The 19,076-nt window shown below is 39.2% G+C and overlaps 1 protein-coding gene across 5 annotated transcripts in view; it reads left to right on the top strand.

The window, feature by feature from the left end:
- ECPAS (Ecm29 proteasome adaptor and scaffold) overlaps positions 1–7,735 on the top strand; it is a 107,857-nt gene extending 100,122 nt beyond the window's left edge. For all 5 annotated transcript variants that reach the window (XM_055579313.1, XM_055579312.1, XM_055579309.1 and 2 more), the window contains 4 exons: positions 1,397–1,502; positions 1,709–1,797; positions 4,104–4,175; positions 7,513–7,735. In XM_055579313.1, coding sequence (XP_055435288.1) covers positions 1,397–1,502; positions 1,709–1,797; positions 4,104–4,175; positions 7,513–7,652 — 407 coding nt within the window. In that variant the 3' untranslated portion in view covers positions 7,653–7,735. The remainder of the gene's footprint in view (positions 1–1,396; positions 1,503–1,708; positions 1,798–4,103; positions 4,176–7,512) is intronic.
- The last annotated feature ends 11,341 nt before the right edge of the window (positions 7,736–19,076 follow it).

The raw sequence follows: 19,076 nt of genomic DNA, 5'->3' as shown, positions 1-19,076 counted from the left end.
ATGAAAAGCATCATTGACTCTGATTCAGTTCAGTTCAGTCGCTCAGTTGTGACTCTTTGCGACCCCATGGACTACAGCACACCAGGCTACCCTGTCTATCCCCAACTCCAAGGGACTTGTAAGAGTCTTCTCCAACACCACAGTTCAAAAGCATCAATTCTTTGGTGCTCAGCCTTCTTTATGGTCCAGCTCTCACATACATACATGACTACTGGAAAATCCATAGCTTTGACTAGATGGACCTTTGTCGGCAAAGTAATGTCTCTCTGTTTTTTTAATGTTTTGGATGTATCTAAAATCACACTCAAGAGTGTCATTGAGCCTTGCCATCCTTTGTGTGAACTTCAAAAAGTATATTTGCTATGTATAGGATGGGTTTTCCCAGAGATACAGATTTGTAAGAGGTTTTATTTCTTGGTGTTATGTTTGGATTGCAGTGGAAGCCCACTTATTTGATTTCATTAGGACTATTAACTTTTGCTTGATAGGTGGAAAAAATTCAAATAGGGAGTTATATAAAAAGATGACACATATACAAGGCAGTCTTAGTGTAAGGAATAGAGATGTAATTCACATACAGGGGAAGGGCAACGGCCTTTGAGAATTTCTTCCACACTGGCTTCTCATATACATCTTACTCATCATCTTCAATTCCTGGGTTTATTTCCTTTTTTTGTTTTTGTTTTTATTTCTTTATAGTAGAGAAAGAAAGCACAGTTTCTTAGGAAGCGGTTCAAATGCAGAATCTAGATTCTTAACCCCTATCTATCTTTACATTTGTGAATCTTACTAAATTCTGTAGCATTTAAAAAATAACTACTTTGTTGAGTTTTATGCTCCTCTTTCATCATTTAGCAAAATATTAATTACATAATTATAATAAGAGTGCAGTTGGCATAACAGATTTGGAATAAAGCACCATTGATTCTAGTTAAGTCTGCAATATGCATAAGCTTGTGAGTGTCCAGCAAGGACCCCTGGCCTCCAGAGTCCTGCTTTCTTTGGCCGTCATTTAGGGTATTTTACAGGGAAAACACAGTGTGGTTGACTGTCAGTTCTGTAGAGAAGGATATTGCCTTGACAGTGAATAGTTATAACTTTTGAATAGTTATATACGATTTGAGGGTAGGGGGAGCATATTTCTGATCAAGGAAGTTTGTGGGAATTGAACAGAGTCATGCTGAAGTGTTTTTGAAATTTCATGACTTTAATTAAAGGCATTTGTTTTTGTTTTTTCACTTTTTCCTCTCTCCCTCTCTCTTCCACTTACCCCCCGAATCCCACCCTCTCTCTGTTTGTCCCTCTCTTCCTCTCTCTTCTTTGTTTCTCTCACTTGCTCTGTCTCTTGCTTCTTCATTCTCTGTCCTGCTCTGTCCCAATCTGTCTTTTTTCCCAGGTTGTTATCGTCAGGAGTTGTGCAAACTGATGTGTGAACGGCTGAAACTCAGCACATGGAAAGTGCAGCTGGGAGTCCTACAGGCGATGAATGCCTTTTTTCAGGGGTAATTCGCTTCATAGTTCAGTCATTTATTTTACTTTCCCCTTCCCCTTAGCATCTTATGTATAATCAGTGGAATTCTTTTAAATTTCAAAAAGCTAAAATGACATCATAAAGTAATACATACAGATAGGAGTCGTTTGTGCCAGAAAGGCTTTAGAATGTTTCTGAAATAACTAGTATTTGGATCTTGCTTTCTGATTTGTACAGATTAATGCTTTTAGAAGAAGAACATGCAGATCCTGAGGCTCTGGCTGAAATTCTCCTTGAAACTTGTAAATCAATCACATATTCTTTAGGTGAGTGGTAAACTGATATGGTAAAGAGTCCGCCTGCAGTGCAGATGGACCCCGGTTGGATTCCTGGGTCAGGAAACTCTGCTGGAGAAGGGATAGGCTACCCACTCCAGTATTCTTGGGCTTCCCCTGTGGCTCAGCTAGTAAAGAATCCGCCTGCAATGCCGGAGACCTGGGTTCGATCCTTGGGTTGGGAAAATCCCCTGGAGAAGGGAAAGGCTACCCACTCCAGTATTCTTGGCCTGGAAAATGCCATGGACTGTACAGTCATTGGGGTCCCAAAGAGTTGGACATGACTGAGTGGCTTTCACTTTCACTTTCAAACTGACATGGATAAGGGGGTTTTCATTTTTGTCCTACCTTGTGCTGGGAACTAAATTCATGGAACCAACTACTGAACTCATCTATTTAGTAGACTCAGTATGTGCCCCCAAACTGGAATGTATTAACCTGAAACTAATTAGAATTTCAACATCTAGATTAGAAAAACCTTTGTGATCAGTATTTTTTAAAACCTTGTATTTGGAAATAATTTCAAACTTAGAGAAAAGTACAGTAATAGTGCATATGATACTTGTATACGCTTTACCCAAAGTCACCTGTTAACATTTTGTGCCAGTTACTTTGATTTGCCTTCTGTACACATGTAATACTTTTCCCTGAACATTTGAAAGTATGTTGCTTACGTCCTGCCCCTTTTTTCCTAAGTTCTTCAGTGTGCCTGCTTTTACATAATCATAGTATAGTTACCAACTTCAGATAGTGTAATGATGTAGTATTTTTAACCATTCATATTCTAGGTTTTCAGTTGACTCAGTAATGTTTTTTATATAGTTTTTTCCTCCTCTCCTTAAGGAATCTGGTTCAGAGTCATTTGGTGCATTTATTGATAGTTGTCATATCCTTTTAGTCTCCTTTAATCTGGAATGCTTCCTTGGCCTTTTTCCATCTTATATGACATTGACAATTTTGAAGAAAAGCCTCAGCTTGCCCCACTTTAAAACTATAGCGTGTTTGTCATTTGCTGCTTGTCTGGTGTTTTCCCTGTGATCAGATCCGGGTTATGAGCTCCCAGTTGTGCTTCTCTGTAAGTGGTGTGTCCTCTCCCATCAAGAGGCACACTGTCCATCTGCCCTCATTGGCGAGGTTAATTGTGATGATCCAGTCAAGGTATCACTCAGTTTTCTCTGCTGTATGGTTACTGTTTTTTCCCATTCTGTCTGGTAAGCAGCCTGCGGGAGAACATATTTTAAGACCATTCGAATAACCTGCTCCTCTTCAGAACTGTGTCTTCTAAGCAGTCTGGGAGAAGACACTTTAAGACCATGTACATGGACTGCTGGTTTTCAAAATATCTCCTCTAGGTTCAGCATGCATTGATAGGTTTTCCTGAGCAGCTTTTACTAAGAGGATTTTCCAACTCTAGCACTTCCTCTACATTTACCCTTTGACAACTGATATCTTCTCATAAGCCAGGTCCCTCTCCTGAACTCTTTATTAATCTGTTATCCACATTGTTTCATGCATCCCTTTATTTCCCTATTGGTTTATAATTACTTTCCTGAATTAATTTGTTGCTCAAATTATCCCAAATTTGGCCAGTGGAAGCCCCTTTGAGCTGACTCCTGTGTCCGGTTGTCAGCTCACCACCATTTTTAAAGCATTTGTGTACTTCGTAGCGTAACAACCTGTCATAACCTCATTTTGTTCTTTCTTTGACTCAGGTCTGGTTATGTGTCAGTTTCTTCTCTAGACAGTTTCACTGTGAGCTAGATGCTCCGTGTAGAGTAGACACCAAGGAAGCATATTTCACTGGTGATCCTTGGAGGTAGCCACATGGTTTTGGATAAAGAACTGGCAGCTAAGAAACGTGCTTGTGGGGTCGGGTCCCAGCCAGGTGTCCCTGAGTTGGCTCTTTACCCCTGGGTTGTATCGTGTTCTTTGCTAAAATGAAGAGGTCATGAAAACCTTAAGACTTTCTTAGGTATCCTATGAGGTCAATATGTGTTTGAGATACTGTCTTTTGATTTCTGACTTCTAAAATGGGTCCTTTAAATATTGCCATTTATTGTGGAGATTGGTATATTTCACTGATGGCTTTTTTTTTGAAGTAAGGAATATGGACTTATAGCATATTTCTAATATTTGGTGATAATTGGCAAAGGGATAATTACTTAAGAATAGGTATATCTTTTTCTGAATTTATAATTTCTGAATGTCTTTTTTTCAGTAACATTAACTTAATCTTAAAAGTACTGTTTGTAAGGCATATAAAATGAATAATGTGAACTATATGATTTCCTTCTTAGAAAATAAGACCTACTCATCTGTGAGAACAGAAGCTTTATCTGTGATAGAATTGCTGCTTAAAAAACTTGAAGGTGAGTTCTTGATACTTCTGATTGGAGGATTGGAAAGCCAAGGAGACTTTATGGCAGATGTTTTAGGAATTTTTTTATTTTCTATTTTTATTTTTAATGAAGCATATATTCCAAAATGTAAATTAGTATATTTGTACATGAAAGTTTAATATACATAGCTAAAACCTTCAAACTTTATGAAGTGTTAAATTTGGTACACTTCTATTTTATATACTTTTAATGCACTATGAACTGTGATTATCTCAATAAAGTTTAGTTTCCAACACAAAAAACCTCAAATAGCCAAAGCAATCTTGAGAAAGAAGAATGGAACTGGAGAAATCAACCTGCCTGACTTCAGAATATACTACAAAGATACAATCATCAAGACAGTATGGTATTGGCACAAAGACAGAGGTATAGATCAATGGAACAAAATAGAAAACCCAGAGATAAATCCATGTACCTATGGACACCTTATCTTTGACAACAGAGGCAAAATTATACAATGGAGAAAAGACAATCTCTTTTACAAATGGTGCTGGGAAAACTGGTCAACCACCTATAAAAGAATGAAACTGGAACACTTTCTAACACCATACACAAAAATAAACACAAAATGGATTAGAGATCTAAATGTAAGACCAGAAACTATAAAACTCCTAGAGGAAAACATAGGCAGAACACTCTTTGACATAAATCACAGCAAGATCCTCTATGACCCACCTCCCAGAGTAATGGAAATAAAAAAAATAAATGGGACCTAAGTAAACCTAAAAGCTTATGCACAACAGAGGAAACTATAAACAAGATGAAAAGGCAGCCTTCGGAATGGGAGAAAATAATAGCAAATGAAATAACTGACAAAGAATTAATCTCAAAAATATGCAAGCAGCTCATGCAGCTTAATACCGGAAAAATAAATGACCCAATCAAAAAATGGGCCAAAGTACTAAACAGACATCTCTCTTAAGAAGACATAGAGATGGCCAACAAACACGTGAAAAGATGCTCAACATCACTCATTATCAGAGAAATGTAAGTCAAAACCACAATGAGGAACCACCTCACACCAGTCAGAATGACTGCCATCAAAAAGTCTACAAGCAATAAATGCTGGAAAGGGTGTGGAGAAAGGAAACCCTCTTACTCTGTTGGTGGGAATGCAAACTAATATAGCCACTATGGAGAACAGTGTGGAGATTCCTTAAAAAAACTGAAACTAGAACTGCCATATGACCCAGCAATCCCACTGCCGGGCATCCACACCAAGGAAACCAGAATTGAAAGAGACATATGTAACTCAATGTTCATTGCAGCACTGTTTACAATAGCTAGGAATTGAAAGCAACCTAGATGTCCATCAGCAGACGAATGGATAAGAAAGCTGTGGTATATATACACAATGGAATCTTACTCAGCTATTTAAAAAAAAAAAAAAAAAAAGGCACATTTGAGTCAGTTCTAATGAGGTGGATAAAACTGAAGCCCATTATACAGAGTGAGGTAAGTCAGAAAGAAATACCAGTACAGTATATTAATACATATATATGGAATTTAGAAAGATGGTAATGATGACCCTATATGCAAGACAGCAAAAGAGACACAGATACAAAGAACAGACTTTTGGACTCTGTGGGAGAAGGCAAGGGTGGGATGATTTGAGAGAATAGCATTGAAACATGTATATTACCACATGTAAAGTAGATGACCAGTCCAAGTTCAATGCATGAAGCAGGGCACTCAAAGCCAGTGCCCTGGGACAACCCAGAGAGATGGAGTGGGGAGAGGTTTCAGGATGGGGGGACACATGTACACTACACCCGTGGCTGATTCATGTCAATATATGGCAAAAACCACCACGATATTGTAAAGTAATTAGCCTCCTCCTGAATATTCATTGGGAGGACTGATGCTGAAGCTGAAACTCCAATAATTTGGCTACCTGTGTGAAGAACTGACTCATTTGAAAAGACCGTGATGCTGGGAAAGATGAAGGCGGGAGGAGAAGGGGACCACAGAGGATGAGATGGTTGGATGGCATCACCGACTCAATGCACATGAGTTTGAGTGAACTCCAGGACTTGGTGATGGACAGGGAATCCTGGTGTGCTGCAGTCTATGGGGTCACAAAGAGTCGGACACAACTGAGCTGCTGAACTGAACTGAACTAAAATTAATTAGTTAAAAAAAAAAAGATGTAGTTTCTGTAGTGAATCTTGAGTTAGTCTGGGTTAATTACAGCAGGCGGCTGACAGTGGCAGGGCAGAGCTCACTGCACTCGTGTCAGTAAACAATGGCACACTGAAAAGTGAAGTTAGGAAAACACGTAACAGTTAACTTCCCGAATCATCAAATTTGATTGCAGTTTTCTTAGTTGATTTTTTTTTTCTGTTTTCCTTTTTAAAAGCTGTCTTATACAGAAGCGATTTTATCTAATGGTCTGTTCTATCACTGGTAACAGGAGACTGGTAGCATTTCTCCAGTAGTGTATCTGCTACTGACTTCAGAAGGAGGCCTCTTTTCTTTTTTTTTCTGTTTCCTGTTTTTTGTCATTTTAGCCATATGAATAAAGAATGAGGAAGATGGAACAGTTTTCTGTAGAGCCTTATGTATTTGCTGTTTCTCATTCTGTCTCTGTCCTTGCCTAGCAATTAAAGCATCTCTCAAGGCTCCGTCAAATAGGCCGTTTGTTTCAGTAGCATTGCACATCTCATAATCCCATTTTCCTTGTTGAAATGAAAGCTAGGAACTTAGATATATCCCTGGATTCTCATGTTTGCCACATATGTATGCGTACATTCTAGATGAGGAAAATGAGGCTAAACAGTGAAATATCTAGCTTGAAACTCCATCATCAGAACGTATCAGAACCTCATAAACAAGATTTAGTATCTGACATACTTTCTGAATTTCTAAAATTTTGAGCATGCATGTAGTTCTTCTATGCTTCTCTTAAAGGTGTAATAAAGTTATCATCTGTTCAGACTGTCTCTACAGTTTTCAGATGTATTGATTTTTTTTTTTACTGAGCTTATCTTACAAAGATATATTCAGCTCAGTTGCTGCAATGGCTTTTTGTCACTGTGTGCCCTGTCTCCTGAGTGGCTTCAGTGACCCTTCATTCTCGTTGTCCCAGCAGCTCTGGAGGCAGAGGATGAAACCCCCGATAGGCCCTCAGGTTATTGTCAATAATTAGATTCTGAGACAACTATTAAACCTGTGATCATTATATGCAGAACAGTTATTGCATTTACTTCAGGGATAGGATGTGTGGCATAAAAGCAGAAAGAATAGTTTGGGGTTTTCTGCTTGCTTCTTCTATAAGGATTCTTTTGTGTTTCTTCTTTCCGTTCAGAATCGAAACAGTGGGCAAGTCTGACCCCTGAGTGCAGAGTGGTCCTGATTGAGTCTTTAGGAGCCATGGAGACAGACAGCAGACCTGAGCTGCAGGAGAAAGCATCGTTACTGAAGAAAACACTTGAAAGTCTGGAGTGAATTAGAAGGGGAAGAAACAAAACAAGTGCCATGTTCATTGGGGTTTGAAACGGTGGTATTCTTTGAAAAACCAAGTGGGGAAAAGTAAAGATTAATCTGTAGCATGCATCATTCCTTGGCTGAAATAAAAAAAAAAAAAATGCCTTAAATTTTGTTCCTTATTAGCTTTATTTTACTCGATGTTTTAAAAGTATCTGGACTGGATAAGCTAAATGGAACCTTGGATGATATTTGAGAGGTGGTTGTAGGTGAAACTGACAGAAATAGCTGTTGAAAGAATTAGAGCTGTTATTAAAGGAATAGACAAAGTTACAGCGGGAACCTGCATAAAAATCTTAGAACTGCATCCAAATTTTATAAAGTCCTTTCAGGAAGAGGGGCTGTGTAAATCACTTAGTTTAACCCCCTTCTGTAACCTGAAGAAACAGGCTATGAGATGATGTAGCTTCCGTTCGGAGGCCTGTGCCGAGGCTGGAACCTGCATGTTTGATGACCTACCCAGGACACTTTTCTTTTACACCCTGCTGCCAATCAGTGCTAACCTTGACCTGCCTGAGAAATTCCCAAGATGAGAAGGTACAGCCGTCCTGGCACCAGAACTGAACTGACCCATTATGTAAGCACTCTTGGATTCTTGAAGTTCAGAAGCTGAACATTTGTCTTATCATTTGTTTAGATGGTTGGCTTTTTGAATGGTTATCTACCAACCTTACAAATTGAGAGGGAGGGGAAATTCAGTTTCTATGTGATAATTCTAATTGTCCTCCTTTTAAAAGCAGATGAAGGTAGGTTAGGACAGAAGTGTTCATTCTGTGGTGTGTATTTTGCAAAACTCCAACCAACAATGATATCGTAAGTGCTTTGGTTTATATCATTTATAATCTCAAAACTGTAAAGGCAAATTAAAATTTTCTACCCACTTTTATGCTAACAATATGACTGTGAGACAGAAAGAGAAGCATTTTAATTAGCCATCTGGGAATAACATGATATCATTCAAAGTAAGTAATTGCAGCTAGGGATTCTTTCTTTCCTTGTACTGCTCATACTCCTGCCCAGGGATGTCAGGTAAGGGGGAAAGAAGTTTAAATAAGTGTTTATCAAGGTGAATGGAGAACCCTCTAGCTCACCTTGGATTCCAAGCACAAAATTGACTTTCACTCAATTCTGACCCCTTACTGATGTTAACAGCAGGGTGGAAATTCCATGTTGTTATTTTTGGGGGCCTCTGTTAACCAAAGTGGAGCTTCCCAGGTGGCGCTTATGGTAAAGAATCCATCTGCCGATGCAGGTGATGCTAGGGACATGCGTTCGATCCCTGGGCTGGGAAGATCCCCTGGAGTAGGAAATGAATTTTCTTGACTGTGACCCATAGTCAAAGTAACTTTTTACATCATGACCCAGAACTCTGTGTGTTTGTATGTGTGTGTGTGTGTGAGACAGAGACAGAGGATGAATAGAAAATCTTTAACTTAAATAAAATGTTTTGTGAAATGATATACTCTTAAGTGTGATCTGCTTTGATCCCTCCCCACTAGCTCCCCACCCCATTCTGAATGCCCTTCAGACCCACTAAATTCATTTTCTGACTCATAAGTGGGTTGTTATAGTTTGAAAAACACTGCCCTAGATAGTACCTAAGCCTAGCTGTATATGCTATGTTTTGGGGTTGCTTCTGATTGGAAAAGGAGTTTACAAATGAAAATTTAAGTGTTTATTACCAAAATATCCTCCTAGCTGATACTAAATATAATTGTGAGTTTTGGCAGCATCATGAATTTTAAGTAAACTATCATGGATTTCCACTTGAGAGTGGTGTGTGTTTGCGGAAGAAAAAATCAACCCCATTTTTTAGAAAGCGTATGTCCTCGTGGAACTTGGTGTTTTTCAGATCAGTATTTCCCCTTCCACTAAGTGCCCTCTGACTTTAATTTTCAGTACCTGGGATACTCTTCCTAGGCAAGAATGCGGTGTAGATCGGGTATTATCAGAAAGTAAGAGTGTAAGGGCAAGAATTGTGCTCTTGGCTCGTATCAAGTTTAAAACCTCATCAGATTTTATGCTTTTTAAACTTTTTGTTACTCAATAATGGGAATTTCCCATGGTGCTGAGAGAGGTGCTAAGATACTTGAACCTTAGTGCTTAGTGCTAGTGAATTAATTTGTTTTAGTTTTCTAAGCACATTTCTAAGTTTTACACTTACTGCCTTCATCTTGACCAGCCAAGTCATTCGCACAGCTGGTAATGTTATTCATGGTCTCCCGATGCAGCTTGTGTTGGTGTGCATATGCGCACGTACATTTATTTAGAAGAGTTAATGAGAGTTTGTAATTGTGGAATGGTGATACTGGTGAACAAATGGCAAAAGGACCTGTGAACGTCTGTATCTTTGGCCTTCACTTTCCAAAGCTATCTGAAACAGATCTTTATTATTTTTTCCCTAGGAACATTCAGTGCTACTCATCACATAAGCAACTGATTTAGAGGGTCTACTGAATTCCTTATTCCTGGAATACATATCGTCACAAATTTAACTGATAATGTGAAAAGAAGGTACCTGAAATTTGGCAATTGGAAATCAAAACAAAGTATAAAACTTGTCTTTTTGGTGATAAAGAGCAGCCACTTCTGTAATGTCTGTGTCAAATTTACAATTGCCAGTGTGTCTGCCTGTAATACAGCGTACCCGCACGACAACAACCGAGCGCCACAAATCCCCATTGCTTTGCCCTCCCATCTCTTCACTTGTGTATTCACTGATGAGAACAGCAAAGGAAACAAGATGTGACTCTGTTGGTCTGTGCTCTAGGAGCAGTCGCACTGTGTGAACACTGTCTGCCCCCCGGGGGAAGTTCATATCTGCTGCTGCCACAATATAGTCATGCTGCTTGTGAAGTGCAGGGAGTTGTTTTGACACTGGCACCCACTGTAATGTACAAACTGTTGTTAATGGATGTATATGTAACAGATTTTTGTATTTTATATGCAAAGTCTTCATAGAATCCTCTGCAATATGTACTGAGCTAGCGAAGCATGTGATAGTCTTGAAAGGAAAATCCTTCTGATGCCCAAGGAGATACTAAGTGGTGAATAAAAGCTGCATGATCAGTTCTTTGAAGTGGTCCATTAATTTTTACTGGTTCTTTTGGAAAAGAGTTCAACTTCCAAGACATTGCTTAGTTATTCTTTAAAGACCAAAAAAGGTCCTACTGCCTGCCATATTGTGAGCTACTTCTAACCAAGCAGAAATTGTTGGCTTAGGTGTCTGGGAATTTCAAGGCAAAATAGAAACAGGCAAGACACCTGAATAATTGCTGTCAAATACCTGGAGAAATGCAATCATTGAAAGATTGGATTTTATGATAAAAGTAATCCCAGATGCGGTTCTGCTTTTGATCAAGATTAACATACCTGGCTATATACATAAAATATCAGAGATTTGGTTTCATCCTATGTTGTAAATGGACACCAAAGTTTTAGGCTGTGGAAGATAGGCTTGAAGGTGAGAGATAACTTGCTCTTTCTCTCATAGCAGATAACAAGCCTTAGATGCTCCCTTTTCTGTTATGCTTTTCTTTTTCCCGTCAAGCTAGTTCCAGATGAACTGATTAGAATAACGGTTGAGTTTTTTTTTTAAGTGGAACGTTCACAACTAGAGATACGAAAATCACTAAAGGAAAAATCTCATTGATAAAGGCAAATATACAGCGAAGGTAGTAAAGCAACCCTATGAAAAGCTAGTAGGAAGGTTAAAAAAGTAGTCAAATCATCTACATCCACAATAAGTAGTTAAGGGATACACAAAGCAAAAATGTAAATATGTAAATAGTAAATGTGGAACAGGTAAAAATGCAGAGTTGTTAAAATGCATTCAAACTTAAGGGATCTGCAGTTTAATCATGTATTTGTATAGAGTGCTATATATAAACATAACCACAAACCAAAAAGTATATAATAGACACCCATACGGAAAGAAGAAATCCAAACAGTACTAAAGATAGTCATCAAATCACAACCAAGCAGAGCTAAAAAAGGAAACAAGAAAGAGCTACAAAACAACAAAATATCAGTAAGTACATACCCATCAATAATTACTTCAAATGTAAATGGACTAAATGCTCCAGTCAGAAGACAAAGTGACTGTATACAAAAACAAGACTTGTAAGTGAATAGCTGAAATATTCATAAGAGCTCAGAACTGAAAACAATCTAAATGTCTATCAACTAGTGAATAAACCATTGTGATTTATGCAGTGGAATACTCAGTACTGATGAATATAAACATAAAGCACTATGCTAAGTGATGAGGCTGTGTATTATATAATTCTATTTATATGAAATTCCAGAAAAGGCAAAACTAGTGACAAATCAGATCAGTAGTTTGGAGGCATAGGATCAGAGTAGATTGCAAATGGGCACAAAATAAGGTCTTAGATGTTTGGAGTGTTCTATATCTTGATTATGGTCATCAACCAAATCATGTTTCAAATGTATTTAAAACAGTTCTCCTTGTCCACAAAATTAGATTTAACCCACTTCAGTTCAGTTCAATTCAGTTACTCAGTCGTGTCCGACTCTTTGCGACCCCATGAATCACAGCACGCCAGGCCTCCCTGTCCATCACCAACTCCTGGAGTTCACTCGAACTCCTGTCCATCGAGTCGGTGATGCCATCCAGCCATCTCATCCTCTGTCATCCCCTTCTCCTCCTGTCCCTAGTCCCTCCCAGCATCAGGGTCTTTTCCAATGAGTCAACTCTTCACATGAGGTGGCCAAAGTATTAGAGTTTCAGCTTCAGCATCAGTCCTTCCAGTGAACACCCAGGACAGATCTCCTTTAGGATGGAATGTTTGGATCTCCTTGCAAGCCAAAGGACTCTCAAGAGTCTTCTCCAACACCACAGTTCAAAAGCATCAATTCTTTGGTGCTCAGCTTTCTTCACAGTCCAACTCACATCCATACATGACCCATTTAATTTGGTGTAAAAACCATTTATGATGTCATTACCACTTAATTTTAACAACTTTAAAAATTTATGCTTCTACCTAACTTGTCAATGGAAACAACTTTCAGAGGCAAGAGTGCCAAATTAGAAGTTCTATGTTTAGAAAATAAGGCTTCTTGAGACCCCTGTTCACCATTAATTGCATTGTGTGCTTGGAATCTGGGGAGAAGCCTCCATGGGCCCTTTGTACATTTGTGCTCACAGAATTCCGTCTTGAAAAGTATGCAATCTGGGTGCTTTTAGGTGTTCTTTTGTATATGTAACTCCCAATATAATACTTTAAATCCTTTGACAAAATAACAATCTGTTTAAATCCCTGGAGAATATGGATTCACAAAATGTATCCTATTTTAATTAGTTTTACCAAAGGTTTTAATTTTGAGATCAGCCCACCAGTTCTGCCCCCAGCTTGCATAAACTCCTATGCAAAGGAAAAAAGTCTCTAATCCAAAATCCTTATCAAGTTCGTACTGCAGGTTCTCACACATACCCTTAAATAGTCTGAATTCCTGCCGGAGGCTCCATGGGGTATAAGAAAATGACTTGTTTTAGGGCACTAAGTTTTGGTTACTTTGTTAGGAAACAATAGGAAACATAATTCTGATAGTAAATTTTCCTACTATGTTGGAAAGTCACTTAAAATCTACTAAAGGTGATGTAAGCATGTTATTTCACACACCAGTTTTCACTCCTAATTATATATACCCAGACTTGTACCAAAAGATTCACATGCAAGTTTGTAACAGCATTGGTTGAAGTAGCCAAAAAGTGAAGCCAATTAAAATGTCTAGTGTCTAAAAACAGAATAGTGGATAAAGTATGATATGATCATAAAATAGACTATGATATAGCAGTAAAAAATGAACCAACAGAAGCCACACTCATCAACATGGATCTTGCAAGCCTACTATGGAGGGAAGGAAGGAAAATGTGTACTGCTTAATGGCATAAAATCAGCAGGTGATGTTCCATGTGTGCTTGAGAAGAATGTGTATGTGGATTTGTATATTTTGTTGGATGGTGTGTTCTATAGGTTGTGTTAAATCTAGTTGATTTATAGTGTTGTCAGTCTCCTATATCTTTATTGATATGCTGCTGCTGCTGCTGCTAAGTCGCTTCAGTCATGTCTGACTCTGTTCGACCCCACAGACGGCAGCCCACCAGGCTCCCCCATCCCTGGGATTCTCCAGGCTTAAAGCTCAACATTCAGAAAACGAAGATCATGGCATCTGGTCCCATCACTTCATGGGAAATAGATGGGGAAACAGTGGAAACAGTGTCAGACTTTATTTTTCTGGGCTCCAAAATCACTGCAGATGGTGACTGCAACCACGAAATTAAAAGACGCTTACTCCTTGGAAGGAAAGTTATGACCAACCTAGATAGCATATTCAAAAGCAGAGACATTACTTTGCCAACAAAGGTTCGTCTAGTCAAGGCTATGGTTTTTCCAGTAGTCATGTATGGATGTGAGCGTTGGACTGTGAAGAAGGCTGAGCGCCGAAGAATTGATGCTTTTGAACTGTGGTGTTGGAGAAGACTCTTGAGAGTCCCTTGGACCGCAAGGAGATCCAACCAGTCCATTCTGAAGGCGATCAGCCCTAGGATTTCTTTGGAAGGAATGATGCTAAAGCTGAAACTCCAGTACTTTGGCCACCTCCTGCGAAGAGTTGACTCATTGGAAAAGACTCTGATGCTGGGAGGGATTGGGGTCAAGAGGAGAAGGGGATGACGGAGGATGAGATGGCTGGATGGTATCACTGACTCGATGGACATGAGTCTCAGTGAACTCTGGGAGTTGGTGATGGACAGGGAGGCCTGGCGTGCTGCGATTCATGGGGTCGCAAAAGTAGGACATAACTGAGCGACTGATCTGATCTGATCTGATGTACTTTTGAGAGGAATACCCCAGAAGTGCTATTGTGTCCTCAAGGGAGGCATGTGGATATCAGTTTCAGTTCAGTTGCTCAGTCCTGTCCAACTCTTTGTGACCCCATGGACCGCAGCAAGCCTGGCCTCCCTGTCTATTATCAACTCCTGGAGTTTACTCAAACTCATGTCTATTGAATCTGTGATGCCATCCAACATCTCATCCTCTGTCGTCCTCTTCTCCTCCTGCCCTCAATCTTTCCCAGCATCAAGGACTTTTCAAAGGTGTCAGTTCTTTGCATCAGGTGGCCAAAGTATTGGAGTTTCAGCTTCAGCATCCGTCCTTCCAATGAATATTCAGGACTGATTTCATTTAGGATGGACTGGTTGGATCTCCTTGCAGCCCAAGGAACTCTCAAGAGACTTTTCCAACACCACAGTTCAAAAGCATCAATTCTTTGGTGCTCAGCTTTCTTTATAGTGCAACTCTCACATCCATACATGACTACTGGAAAAACCATAGCTTTGACTAGATGGACCTTTGTTGGCAAAGTAATGTCTCTGCTTTTTAATATGCTATCTAGGTTGGTCATAGCTTTTCTTCCAAGGAGTAAGCGTCTTATAATTTCACGGCTGCAGTCACCATCTGTAGTGCTTTTGGAGCCCAAGAAGATAAAGTCTGTCACTGTTTCCACCTCATCTATTTGCCATGAAGTGATGGGACCAGATGCTAGGATCTTCATTTTCTGAATGTTGAGCTTTAAGCCAACTTTTTTCACTCTCCTCTTTCACTTTCATCAAGAGGCCCGTTAGTTCTTCTTCACTTTCTGCCATAAGGGTGGTGTCATCTACATAACTTCAGATATTTCTCCCGGCAATCTTGATTCCAGCTTGTGCTTCTTCCAGCCCATCGTTTCTCATGATGTACTCTGCATATAAGCTAAATAATCAGGGTGACAATATACAGCCTTGACGTACTCCTTTTCCTATTTGGAACCAGTCTGTTGTTCCATGTCCAGTTCTAACTGTTGCTTCCTGACCTGCATACAGATTTCTCAAGGTCACGTGGATATATGTCCCATTATTGGTGATGTTATGGTATCTGCTATAAAGCTATTACTATCTTGTTTTTGAAATTAATAAGTAGTTTGCTGCAAGATACATTGACATCGTGTAAATATCCTGTCTCTTATCCAACTTTTGCTTGTGCAACTATAATATTTACATTTACCTGCAGTAACACTTTACCTATGATAATCTATTACTGTAACAGCCCATCCTTGATTGATGATTTTCTAACTACATTGTTCTTCCATGTTTATAGTTTAGCATTCTGCTGTAAGGAAGACCCTGCCTTCTTCCCTTCCTTCCAAAAGAATTCATGGACTTATCCCCTTCTATGGATTATAATCCACTTTTACCATTATTTACTTTGATGCTCAAAATAATCTCTCCCAGACCTGGCCAATGGGAGCCTCATCAATTGGGCTCCTAAAGCCCTTTGATATATCCCAGTTGTTCTTTGCACACTTTCTTATTGATATCATGCAATAAATTACTGCAAGCATGTATGGATGTGAGAGTTGGACTGTGAAGAAGGCTGAGTGCCGAAGAATTGATGCTTTTGAACTGTGGTGTTGGAGAAGACTCTTGAGAGTCCCTTGGACTGCAAGGAGATCCAACCAGTACATCCTAAAGGAGATCAGTCCTGGGTGTTCATTGGAAGGAATGATGCTAAAGCTGAAACTCCAGTACTTTGGCCACCTCCTGCGAAGAGTTGACTCATTGGAAAAGACCCTGATACTGGGAGGGATTGGGCGCAGGAGGAGAAGGGGACGACAGAGGATGAGATGGCTGGATGGCATCACTGACTCGATGCACGTGAGTCTGAGTGAACTCTGGGAGTTGGTGATGGACAGGGAGGCCTGGCGTGCTGCGATTCATGGGGATCGCGAAGAGTCGGACGTGACTGAGCAATTGAACTGAACTGAATCTTGTCCTTTACCTGCAGTAGCCTTGACATCAGCCATTTCTCTAAGGAGCTATGTTTCCTTTTAACTGAGAATTGCCTTTAGAAACAAAGGTGTGGGTGGGGGCTGTGTCTTTTGTTTTAAGGCCCTCTCAATATATGTAATTGAGTAATTTTTTTTAAATTTTATTTTATTTTTAAACTTTACATAATTGTATTAGTTTTCCCAAATATCAAAATGAATCCGCCACAGGTATACATGTGTTCCCCATCCTGAACCCTCCTCCCTCCTCCCTCCCCATTCCATCCCTCTGGGTCATCCCAGTGCACCAGCCCCAAGCATCCAGTATCGTGCATCAAACCTGGACTGGCAACTCATTTCATACATGATATTTTACATGTTTCAATGCAATTCTCCCAAATCTTCCCACCCTCTCCCTCTCTCACAGAGTCCATAAGACTGTTCTATACATCAGTGTCTCTTTTGCTGTCTCGTACACAGGGTTATTGTTACCATCTTTCTAAATTCCATATATATGCGTTAGTATACTGTATTGGTGTTTTTCTTTCTGGCTTACTTCACTCTGTATAATAGGCTCCAGTTTCATCCACCTCATTAGAACTGATTCAAATGTATTCTTTTTAATGGCTGAGTAATACTCCATTGTGTATATGTACCACAGCTTTCTTATCCATTCATCTGCTGATGGACATCTAGGTTGCTTCCATGTCCTGGCTGTTATAAACAGTGCTGCGATGAACATTGGGGTACACGTGTCTCTTTTCCTTCTGGTTTCCTCAGTGTGTATGCCCAGCAGTGGGATTGCTGGGTCATAAGGCAGTTCTATTTCCAGTTTTTTAAGGAATCTCCACACTGTTCTCCATAGTGGCTGTACTAGTTTGCATTCCCACCAACAGTGTAAGAGGGTTCCCTTTTCTCCACACCCTCTCCAGCATTTATTGCTTGTAGACTTTTGGATCGCAGCCATTCTGACTGGTGTGAAATGGTACCTCATAGTGGTTTTGATTTGCATTTCTCTGATAATGAGTGATGTTGAGCATCTTTTCATGTGTTTGTTAGCCATCTGTATGTCTTCTTTGGAGAAATGTCTATTTAGTTCTTTGGCCCATTTTTTGATTGGGTCATTTATTTTTCTGGAGTTGAGCTGTAGGAGTTGCTTGTATATTCTTGAGATTAGTTGTTTGTCAGTTGCTTCATTTGCTATTATCTTCTCCCATCTGAAGGCTGTCTTTTCACCTTGCTAATAGTTTCCTTTGATGTGCAGAAGCTTTTAAGGTTAATTAGGTCCCATTTGTTTATTTTTGCTTTTATTTCCAATATTCTGGGAGGTGGGTCATAGAGGATCCTGCTGTGGTTTATGTCAGAGAGTGTTTTGCCTATGTTCTCCTCTAGGAGTTTTATAGTTTCTGGTCTTAGGTTTAGATCTTTAATCCATTTTGAGTTTATTTTTGTGTATGGTGTTAGAAAGTGTTCTAGTTTCATTCTTTTACAAGTGGTTGACCAGATTTCCCAGCACCACTTGTTAAAGAGATTGTCTTTAATCCATTGTATATTCTTGCCTCCTTTGTCAAAGATAAGGTGTCCATATGTGCGCGGATTTATCTCTGGGCTTTCTATTTTGTTCCATTGATCTATATTTCTGTCTTTGTGCCAGTACCATACTGTCTTGATAACTGTGGCTTTGTAATAGAGCCTGAAGTCAGGTAGGTTGATTCCTCCAGTTCCATTCTTCTTTCTCAAGATAGCTTTGGCTATTCGAGGTTTTTTGTATTTCCATACAAATTGTGAAATTATTTGTTCTAGCTCTGTGAAGAATGCTGTTGGTAGCTTGATAGGGATTGCATTGAATCTATAGATTGCTTTGGGTAGTATACTCATTTTCACTATATTGATTCTTCCAATCCATGAACATGGTATATTTCTCCATCTGTTAGTGTCCTCTCTGATTTCTTTCACCAGTGTTTTATAGTTTTCTATATATAGGTCTTTAGTTTCTTTAGGTAGATATATTCCTAAGTATTTTATTCTTTCCATTGCAATGGTGAATGGAATTGTTTCCTTAATTTCTCTTTCTGTTTTCTCATTATTAGTGTATAGGAATGCAAGGGATTTCTGTGTGTTGAGTTTATATCCTGTGACTTTACTATAGTCATTGATTAGTTCTAGTAATTTTCTGGTGGAGTCTTTAGGGTTTTCTATGTAGAGGATCATGTCATCTGCAAATAGTGAGAGTTTTACTTCTTCTTTTCCAATTTGGATTCCTTTTATTTCTTTTTCTGCTCTGATTGCTGTGGCCAAAACTTCCAACACTATGTTGAATAGTAATGGTGAAAGTGGGCACCCTTGTCTTGTTCCTGACTTTAGAGGAAATGCTTTCAATTTTTTACCATTGAGGATAATGTTTGCTGTGGGTTTGTCATATATAGCTTTTATTATGTTGAGGTATGTTCCTTCTATTCCTGCTTTCTGGAGAGTTTTGATCATAAATGGATGTTGAATTTTGTCAAAGGCTTTCTCTGCATCTATTGAGATAATCATATGGTTTTTATTTTTCAACTT

Source organism: Bubalus kerabau, chromosome 4 (genome assembly GCF_029407905.1).
Source record: "Bubalus kerabau isolate K-KA32 ecotype Philippines breed swamp buffalo chromosome 4, PCC_UOA_SB_1v2, whole genome shotgun sequence".
NCBI lineage: Eukaryota > Metazoa > Chordata > Mammalia > Artiodactyla > Bovidae > Bubalus > Bubalus kerabau.
The sequence above is the reverse complement of the archived record's forward strand: the minus strand, read 5'-3'. Positions and strand labels throughout refer to the sequence as shown.